The sequence below is a fragment of the Castanea sativa genome, chromosome 1, assembly GCF_040712315.1.
Source record: "Castanea sativa cultivar Marrone di Chiusa Pesio chromosome 1, ASM4071231v1".
Lineage (NCBI taxonomy): Eukaryota > Viridiplantae > Streptophyta > Magnoliopsida > Fagales > Fagaceae > Castanea > Castanea sativa.
The window spans coordinates 79,403,362-79,414,048 of NC_134013.1; the positions used below are offsets into that span (position 1 = coordinate 79,403,362).

The following is a 10,687-nucleotide window of genomic DNA, read 5'->3' on the forward strand; positions in this document are numbered from 1 at the left end:
GGAGGTGGTATCTTCACTATCTTGTGTTTCGGATGCATGTAGCATCACGCTCACAACACATGGGTTTCATAGATCAACATGCTGTGAGTTTGATGTTGCATCCATTCGAATCATTTGATACTTCATCCCTTGCTGGACCCAAATGCCACTGGCCTTTTGCCTGATGAATAATAAAGAGAGTACCAAGCTTACAATGAGCACTGTATAATCCGGAGGCTTAATGCATATATATCAGTGCTCACCAACATCGACAACTTGGTAGTGCAGCCATCCTTTAACTGTACTCGTCCATGTAAGCATATGGTCTTTCTTCCTCTTCTAGTTAAACTTTTATAAACCATGAGGACTTGCAGGGCAAAGCATTAAACGGTGTTTTATCAGAATGTCAGTACCATTAAACAAGTCTGCACTTAATAAAACCAGGCTAAAATTATGAAGTAACTAGCTATATGAGTTTGCAATTAAACTTAAAAAGTTTCTTTCCAATGATGGTCTTAATAATAACCAACAGGTCCATTAAATCAATACAAGGATAAGAAACCTGAAAATTCTAAGAAAACATAACTAACAACTACAAATGAGAAACAGACTCAAAAATTGCAAAAACCATAAATTTCAGACTTGTGGGGCATACAAATAATAAGAATTGCAGCTGTTTAAATTACAAATACAAATATTTTACTCACTGTCAGAAACTACTGTAAATGGGGAGCAATGACGTTGAATGCAGAAACTAACTAAAATGCAACTTCCTGCAACTCCATCTCATCCCCAATGTGTAAAGATGTTGGAACTCGTCTTCTTAGAAAAACTACATGCAATACAATTCTTCTATACTTGGAACTCTCCTTTTTTGTTTCTAAAAAAAAGAACAAGGCTGATGCTGAACCTTAAATAAGTAGCTGGAACCTGCAGAATAAATCAACCAAAAGGTTACAGCCAAGCAATTGATGCTATAAAGACATCATATTGAATTTCATATCGTGACATGACAAAAGGAAGTTGGGAAAAAAAATCAACAAATATAAGATATATATTTATACACTCATTTTTTTTTCTTTAATGTGGACAAATAAGATATCCTCTATCAGTTCAGCAGACTATGATATTTAGTTGAACAGCCAATACTAGTACTCGAATAAATAGCAAGGGGGCAAGTGTTTAGGCGTCTCAAAATATACCTCCTAGCCCTTCAATAACAAGGTGGAAGGCAAAGTTGTGGATTTAAGCAACCACATCCAAGGACTCAGGAAATGAGCAGTTTCTAGTGGTTCATTAATCTGAAAGCATTCACTGCAAAGGTTAGAGCTACAATGGATGCTCTGGTATTATTTAAGGGAGGTAGATAAACAAATAATATAGAACTTCATATATGAAGATGAAAGGATAGCAAGAAAACTTCTGGTGCTTTCAGACTCTCACATATTTCATTTGGACTCACACAGGAATTGAATGATCAATATTGACCAAGTAAATGCTACGATTAGTTATAATTTACTGGTGAGACATCTGCATGAGGCTGCATGTGGCAAAGAAAATACTAGGAGGAAATTTTTTCTATCAGTTTTACCATGCTATTAGAATTTTGCGCATGACATAATTCAGGGGTTCTACTTTTACATAATTGTAGGTAGCAAGCAAGATATCAAATTATGCAAATTGTTGCATCATACAGTGGGCAGGGATCTCATAATATTCCACATTGAGATTTAAGTTAAAACAATGTTGTAAGTATGAGCATCACATACCTCAGTATGCTAGACTATATCTTCCAGGCAATGGAGCAGTAAAAGTGAGTCATTTCACTGTTAATACTCAACAACCTATGTAACAAATGGAACTCATGCATGCTCCAAGGCATGATATATTTTTGAAACTCGCCGCCGAAACAATGGTTCCAGCCGAAATGATGGAATTTCACTCTGCCACTTTTTAGCTTCACACATCTCATTCCATGCCTGTACTATCTCATCAATTTTGAACCCTAGACCTGTAAAGAGCAGATTATTTCTAAGAAACTTAAAACCAATTTAAAAAATAATAACAATTTCTAACGCAAAAATTTGAATTAGTATATATATGCTACCTTCCGATGCATTATCATTTGAACAGTGGTTCTTCACCATAACGGCTATATCTGTTGGAGAAGCTCCAGCAAGTTCAAACTTCTCAACTGCAACTTCCAAACACTCATTCCATACTGGTATATCTAATTTGAATTCCACAATTGATCGCTCATAAAGCATGGTGCCCCATAAGATGTTTATCTGAGACCTCATGTTTGTAGCCTGCTCCATAGCTTCATGCAGTGATATATCTTTAAATAGCCCATCCAATCCCATCTTCTGCAACAGCGTTTCAATATTCTTAGGTTTAGAAAGTTCACTTCGGCGTTGCTCTTCTAATTCCTCCCAAATTTGCATACCTTTCTCCATGTTGTCCTCGGCATTGTTAAATAGTTGTAGAACATCTGTCGAAGGCCATGTTTGCAAATCATCATTGTTTCCAATTGCATAATACCAAGAAAGTTTTGCAAGCTCAAACTGCTGCTGCCCTAGAGCAAGAAAGCCTTCATAGAAATCTGGTTTAATTTTCAGTGCTTCTTCATATCTCTTTCCTGCCGTTATATATTCTTTTTGTGCCCAATCATAGGCAGTTTTGATCTGTGTAAGTATAGATTCTTTTGAAGCATCTTCTGTAAAATACACCCTCTTCCTTGCCCTTGACATGTGAACATTTCCCCAGTTGAACAATGCTAAAGCTGCCATCTCTTGGAACTTATCCCCTGCTATGTCGAAAAGGTCTTGTGCTTCCTCACTTGTAACTGCTTCCTCCATGACCTCAGAATAGAGCTTCATCCCAAGTTCATGAAGATCCAAGCATGTGTCAGATTCAAATCCAGCATGGTTCTTGAACAGCTGAGCAAATTGGATTATCCAGTCCTCAATGCAAGATGTCACTTCTAATTTCTTGCACTTTACCACATCACCATTTGTAGCTATATTATTACATTTTATACTATGATTCTGCACCGCCTTCCCATTCAGCCTCTCAAAGAATGGATCCTTCTCAGGACTAACTTCTACTATGTACAGCCTTACAGAACCCTGTGATTCTGCTGATGCTTCAGCCCACCTCAGTTCTTCATCAGTAGTGATTGTGACCAAATCATCTTCTTGGTCCCTGTATTTGATAAGAACTGCTCTCGAGCTTGGAAACCGGTCTTGGACAACCTCCCTTAGTTGCAAGAGGCTGCAATCAACTGGCAACTGAGCCCACCTTATGTCCTCCCCTAAAACCAATTTCACAGTTTTCTTAGGCACTTCTTCCTCTTTGCTACTAATTTTCTCCTCCACAACCACCTTAACGTCAGCCTTCTTGTCCTCAATGTTTTCCTCAGCCACCTTCTCCTCAGTTACTTCCTCAGCCTTCTCCTCAGTTACTTCCACAGCCTTCTCCTCAGTTACTTCCACAGCCTTCTTCTCCTCTATTTTGTTGATCTTCTTCTTTCGTGCCTTCACTTTCATTACCTTTGGTGGAGGTAAAGAATATTGTTGTTCAACATAATTCAGAGGTAATTCAATTACTGCATCATTCACCTTTAAACCTTTCTTCTCAAGTGCCTGCTTCACCCTTTCTGCAATCTCTAATGCCATGAGATTATTTGGCTCTATGTCCAATACTGTACTGACATCTCTCAGAGCCAGATCCAGCCTGTTCAAAGCTTCATAACACCTTGCCCTCTTCAACAGTGCTTTACTGTACCTCGGTGTGACTTCAAGAGCCAAATTGCACTCATGGACTGCCCTGGGGTACTCACTGAGCCCCATCTGCATATAGCAAGCAGCCATGTTACTCCGAAGATAGGACACATCTATATGATTTCTAGGAAGCAATTTGAGGGCTTTCTCATATTTCAACATAGCTCCTTCATGGTCTCTCTTTTGAAACAATTTGTTCCCCTCCTCCTTCAATGCTTGAGACATAGAAATGAAAACTGCTGTATCTTTATCATACCCCTTTGGGCTTTTATCCCCAATTTTGCTTTGCTTTGGACTAGCATCAGATGATGTTTCTCCTGCCTGTTTCTTTTTCTTTCCACTTTGCCTCCCCATTTGAATCCAACAAGCTTAAGTTCACAGAAATCAATAACCAATCCAAACCCAACCACCAATTGTAAATGGAACTTCCAACAAAGTAACAAAGTATTTTGGGAAGAACTTCCAATTTTACTCCAAAATCAGATCCTTAGAGTATAATTCTATAATAAAATACACATTACAAATCCTAAACACATAAGAATGTCAAAAACCAAGCTCTTATTCAAAAGTACCCACCAAATCCCAGAAACCAATTCCACACAAAACCTTCAATTGGGTGTCAATTGCTACAAAAGAACTTCAAAATCCTAAGTTCTTCTCTTCAAACTCAAATGTTTTTTTTTTTTTTTTTTTGGTTTTTCCTTTTGTTTAATCTCAGAAATGAATGTAATACACCGTAAGCTCAAAACACAAACAAAGCCAGCATTCCACTCCAAACCAGGATTTGCTACTACTTATTTATGAATTAACAAACCCCAATTCAGATAAAGATTTAAAAAAAAAAAAAAAAAAAAAAAAAGCACCACTTCAACACAGCTAACAGATACCCCTTTTTTTCCAAAACAGAAATTCTTGATGTTCTTTTCTTATCTGTTCAGAAAGAATCAGAGAATATGGAGAGGAAACTTATCTGGGAAAATGAAAATTCTTCTGAAGCTTGAAACTTTCCGGGAAAAAAAAAAACTCAGAGGCAAGAAACTGCAGAGAAAGTTTGTGGGAAAATGGGATGTGAGGAATGGAAGGAAAGACCGACCAATGTTCGTTGGCTTGGTGTTCTGTAATGTACAAATGTGTAAGATTTTCACAGCTTGACGTAAACGCCACAAAAAGCACTGAAATATCTGATTACTCTAAAATTTTCTGACTTTTTTTAGTTTGATAATATTATGGTTTTCTAGTTTTAATATTACTATGGTATAATTTTTGGACAAGGAAATAATATTGTGTGGGCCCCACGTTTCCGTTGATTCCAAGTTCCTGGGGGAGGTTTTGATGAAAAGCAAAAGACATTTTATCAAATTACTATTGCCACAGCCATTTGTCTGCTTATATCTAATTATTATGTTACCACTTTTTCTTTTGTTTTTTTCATTGGATTGTTTACTTGAATTTATTTGTCTTCAGCTAGATTCAATTCAACTTAAACTGTTTATTAATGCACTTAAACTGTTTATTAATGAATATTAATGATATCCAAATGATCTTTGTGAAAAATATCACACCAAACATGTGACTAGTTTATATAAGAGTTAATGTACATTAATTGTGTCATTGCACTTTTCTTACATGTACTAATTTATGGGCACAATTCATCCCCAAAAAAAAAAAAAAATTTATGGTTACAATATCTATTATCAAATTTTTTTTCCTGCCCGTGGTATCATACAATGAAATAAGTTTTTATAATTTTTTTTTAAGATAGATAGATGGTGAGGAGAGAGAGGTGAGAGTTGAACCATAGATATGGGATTTGTAATATCATTATCACTTAACTATTACTTAAATTCTAGTTTTTAACATTCAAAATTTTTTTATGAGTTACAATTAGCTTAATTGGTAAAATTTTTTTATAATTGAATAAAAGATTTTAGGTTCAATTCTTGTCTACACCAAAAATCGGTTGGTGTTTTAGTTTGATAATAAAGAATTAAGAAACTTTGTCCCCAAAAAAATCAAATCATAACAAATTAAAAACTTCCCAACGTTGAAGTATTGAAAAAAAAATCATACAAACAAAAATATTAAATATCATTGATCATGATCATGAGACATATAATTGTCATTATAAATAAGAATCAGTTTTCCCATAGTAATGATTAAGATTAGCATAATATGAGTAAGTAGATCAATCAAGTGGTCAACAATTATTTATTAACCTAGTCATGTTAGATTCTTTAACCATTTTTATTGCTCATCATATCTATTTGATGCTTCCTTAACCATATCTAGTTACCAATTATAGCATTAACTTTTAACATTCACACATCACATATATGCTAAATTTTCTTCAATTGAAATAATGGAATTTGGGTTTTGGGATATATGTTCTTCAAGTAAGTTAATGGAAAACACAATCATTACAAAAGTAAATAAAGTAAATTGAGATAATTAGTCTAAAAGCAAATAACAATGAAGAATATAGTAATTTTCTTAGTAATAAGTAAGCATAATGAGAGAAGTAAACAAGTGTCTTTTAACTGTAAGTTTCAAATTTACCTCAAATGTACTTTCTCAAACTAACTTAAACATTGCTTAAACATTTATAAAACGATCATTTTATTATTCTTAATAACGTGGGATAAAACCCATGAGACCCTTAAATTTTAAGAAAAAAAATATTATTTTACTAATTCATGTTTTATTTATTATTGTATTAAGTTCAAGAAGAAGGAAACAACGTAAGAATCTTGCCTTAACTATTCCGTGGAGAAGTAGTCCAAGATGGGAACACAGGTTGGAAAGAGTCTTGGTCACACAGCCAGCCACTTTCGTTAATACAAAAAAATCATTAAAGAAGTACAAGTGGGAGTGGTGATCACGAATAGAATAAAATAATAATTCTTACCAAGTTGCTTTTACAGTATCCACGTGCCTCGTTAATTACATGTCATCCTTTTTTCTTTTCTTTTATTTATTTATTTTTAAAATTACTTATTATTTTATGTGGACAGCCATTGTTTCTGTTTTCTTTCTATGACCAATTTAGCGGTACAAGTAAAATACATTGGAAGATCATGGGACCCACTCTCATTTGTCTGCCACTGACATGTCCACAAGCCATGTGAAGAAAAGGTTAAAGTATAGTAACGAACTCCTATGGTGGGGCCCTCTTCACTTCAACTGCAAATCACAAATTTACAAGCAGCTTAATTGCATACTTCACAAGTTAACCGCAGACGCCGGCCACAGCCCTTGAATTGTATTTGCATTTTATAGACAAGTAGACAAGCAAAAACAACAGCTAGATTTTTATCTGTCAAATCTTTGACTTTTTGTTCAGCTCAATCTACGGTTCTGGGTTTGGAAAGATGAAAAGCCTTCAAGGCCATCAAATAGTTGCCCTCTTGCTTACGTTTTAAGTTGAATCTCTTGTTTCATGTATTTTTTAAGGAAATGCTGAGAGATGTATTTAAGAAATGATCAACGGTCCATTGAAAGAAAATTTGTATGGAAGGAGAAAAAAATAATTAATTTTTTGACAATTTTTTTCATTTATCATAAAAGTGCTATCAAAACTTTCTTAAAATTGATTGTTAGCCATTGCCCTAAAGACACTCGTTAGCATGATTTTTTTTTTTTATGATCAAAACTTAATACAGTACTTAGATTCCATTTCTTAAATTCTACTTCTAAAACTTAGCTAAGTACGTACTTAACTAAAAATGTACTTTCATCATATAACAAAAATGTCATATGCTAAATCTTAAGAGAAAAACCTAAGAAATATAACTTAAATATTGCCATTTTCTATATATTGTGTGTTTAGTATGGATTATTTTTGCCAACTTATTTTATTATTTAGCTTATTTTTGCTATTATTTTGGGCCTCACTATACTTTTTAGTACTATTCATAGATCCCACTGTACTATTTCAGTTAATTTTATCCTTTATCTATAGTACTTTAAGTAAAAAAATTTTAATTTCAGCAAAATAAGCGGATCTCAAACGAACACCTAAAAAGTGTTTTTTTTTAGATTTTATTAACAGATGGTTAAGCTAAAAGTATTGCATAAACAACCTACTTGGTAAGCTAATACAGTAGCCAGATTTTATCTGACCAAATCGTGGGCTTTTCCATTCAGCTCAATCGGACGGTCATAAGTTTATGTGGAATGTGAAAAGATGAAAAGTCTTGGAGGCAAAAAAAAAAGAACATGACTTTCTATTCAGCAAAAAAAAGAACATGACTTTCTTTAATTTTTAAAAAAGAAAAAAAGAAAAAGAAAAGAAGAAGGATGCAACATCAACTTCCAAGCATCTCAAATTGAAGAAGGAAGGGAACCTTTATTACAAATTCTGTACTCTTAGCCATGACATGGGCTACATCGCTGCAGAGTTTAACTCTCTCTTAACCCAACAAAAACAACTAACAAACAAATATAAAATATTTAAGTTCTAAGCAAAGTTGAATTATTCAAACAACAAGTATTTTGGCTCTATTCAAGTCGCAACAAACCATAATTTGGCATCTCCCTCCACAAGGACGAGTCATGGTTGGCTCAAGGGTGTCTAAGGCCCCACTTGTCCCAATTTTTCAAAACAAAGTCTCAAGTCTCCCATTGCATAAACAAAAGGCCCTTAAAATTGTGAATTGATAATTGAAGTTTTTTTAAAAAAAAAAAAAAAATTATAGATGAGTTTTGCATTTTTCCTCCACCTCCAAGAGGGCCCCCTTAATATTGAGTCAATTGAAGTCCAACATAATTAAAACTATAAATTATTTCTCTAGACAAGAAAAATGTAATGAGTGTGCATAATGAATGACCATTAATTATCTTGACAGCTTGTAAAAGAGATGCTAATAAATCCTAAATATAATAACTTAATTAACAATTTTACATCTCAAGAAAACAAGAATGGTTGTAGAACACACACACACACACATATATATATATAAAGTTGAATAACTACTAATATTTAATTTAAATTTAAATATTAAAAAAACCATTAAATTTTTTTTACCTTAGGCCTCAAAATATAATGGGTCATCCCTGTGATGAGCGGTAGTTTTCCTTAGCAACTATATGCATAGCTTATTCAATTGCAACAGGTTTACTTCAATAGAATCATGAAAATGGATACATATGGCCCAAGATTTTTGTTGGAGTTGGCTTTTATTTGTTATTAGGCCACTAGTCAAAAAACCTTATTGATTGAGCATCGTGAAGTGGAGTGAAATGTAATGAGCATAACGAAACAACACGAACAATAATATAAAGCAAGAGTTTAGTGGACTGGCTGTTTTGAATAAAAATCCAACCCAACAATAATATTAAGCAAGAATGCGGTGGAGTAGCTGTTTTGAATCAAAAACACCCTAAACCCAACCTGATCCACACATACCCAATATAGGCTAACGATCTTGTATTTATGCCCATCATTTACAATTTATCTAAAATTTTGCAATTGGAGGTATCCCTTCGTTACTCAAACCATTTTAAAATTTAAATGGTTAATATGCACAACAAATATATGATAAAGATAAGCATGAACCTTTGTTTGTATATAATTAGAATAGAACATTTATTTCACTTTTTATATATTTAAAAATAACCTTTATATCTAAGTGAAGATGATTTAATGACAAGAAAAATTAAGGCTATAAAAGCAAATTTTAGAAATTTAAAACATAAGTTCCATAAAATTATAACACACATTGTATAATTTAATTATACCTACTACTTACAGTTACAACTAAAAATGTTATATATTTTTATATTTAAATAATAAGAGCTTCTAAACATGCACGTAAAAGGATGGCAATAAGGCGAGATAAGGCTGGATCATGATTGCCCCGTCCACGCTCTATCCCCTTTTTAGGGTGGGTTGGAAATGTTTTACTAACCTAATGAGAGTGATGAAATCAAGATAAAACATAAGGAAAAATACAACCATGAAAATACTAAAAATCCTTCTTTAAAAAAAAAAAAAAAACTAAAAGAGAAGGAATGACAAATATTTTGAAAATAGTAGTAGAGTATGTATAAAATAAACTAGCCTCATCACACATACTTTACACGTGCAATGAGGCTTTTTTTTATTTTATATTTTAAGTTAAATGTAATTTTTCAATTTGAATTTATCTATTATTAGTGAGGTTACATAGAAAGAAATTTTTTAGAAACTATAATTTAGGATTTCAAATGAAGTAAACTGCTGGGTTTAGTGTGCTATTTTTTTTGGAAAAAATGTATCAAAAGTGCATAAGATATATTTAAATAGAAAGTGTGCTAATTTTTAGGAAAAAAAATTCTCTAGAAGTTTTTAAAATTTTTTTTTTTGTTGAATTACAATTTTAACCCCAATTTTTATTTTTTTAAAATAAGGAATATCTAATTAGACTGGAGGTATTATTGACTTTTTAATCATAACTAAATTTTTGAATCCTCTTAATATATAGAGATAAATTATAACTAACATATGTATAGAGAAAAGTATATTATAAATTATATGTATATATAAATTTTCATATGGATCGTGGCAAAGACGAGGCAGGGTGAACAAAACCTGTCCTTGCCCCGTAACCATTTTGTGGCGGGGAGAAGCGGGGCAGAGCAGATTATGTGGGGTGGGGGTGTTTTTGCATCCTTTATAGCACGTGTGAGTAGTGAGCAACACTATTTACTTGACATGTTATTGTTATTTAAAACTCAAAAAAAAGGCCATGTTATTGTTATTTATTCAATTAAGCCCAAGTCCAGTTACATTAATGGACCGTACTACATGACATTGGGTCTCCAACAAGCCCAATGAATTCAAAAAAACTAGTATTCAAGAAGAAGAGTTGTATTAAAACAGAGACAACACGTGACTTAGTACTTAGTACGACTCATAAAAGTTTCTGACGTGTCGGGTTATGATTGGT

The 10,687-nt window shown here is 33.1% G+C and overlaps 1 protein-coding gene across 2 annotated transcripts; it reads right to left on the bottom strand.

The window, feature by feature from the left end:
• Positions 1-454: 454 nt before the first annotated feature.
• On the bottom strand, positions 455-4,732 carry LOC142621883 (protein PHOX1). Of its 2 annotated transcripts, XM_075795256.1 has the most exons (4): positions 2,087-4,732; positions 1,749-1,990; positions 1,182-1,280; positions 594-909 (listed from the first exon to the last, which is right to left on the bottom strand). In XM_075795256.1, the coding sequence occupies exons 1-2, from the start codon at positions 4,113-4,115 to the stop codon at positions 1,842-1,844; spliced, it is 2,178 nt and encodes a 725-aa protein (XP_075651371.1). In that variant the 5' UTR covers positions 4,116-4,732; the 3' UTR covers positions 594-909; positions 1,182-1,280; positions 1,749-1,841. The 2 variants fall into 2 exon arrangements, with proteins under 2 accessions (XP_075651370.1, XP_075651371.1); XM_075795255.1 differs by lacking the exon at positions 1,182-1,280 and having other exon boundaries at positions 455-909.
• Positions 4,733-10,687: the final 5,955 nt, after the last annotated feature.

What these genes read in the sequence shown, in the direction of transcription:
- LOC142621883 (XM_075795255.1), bottom strand. Translation starts at nt 4,115, where the DNA reads ATGGGGAGGCAAAGTGGAAAGAAAAAGAAACAGGCAGGAGAAACATCA. An exon ending in AAATGATAATGCATCGGAAG is followed by an intron (nt 1,991 to 2,086) that starts GTAGCATATATA and finishes TGCTCTTTACAG; the next exon opens with GTCTAGGGTTCAAAATTGAT.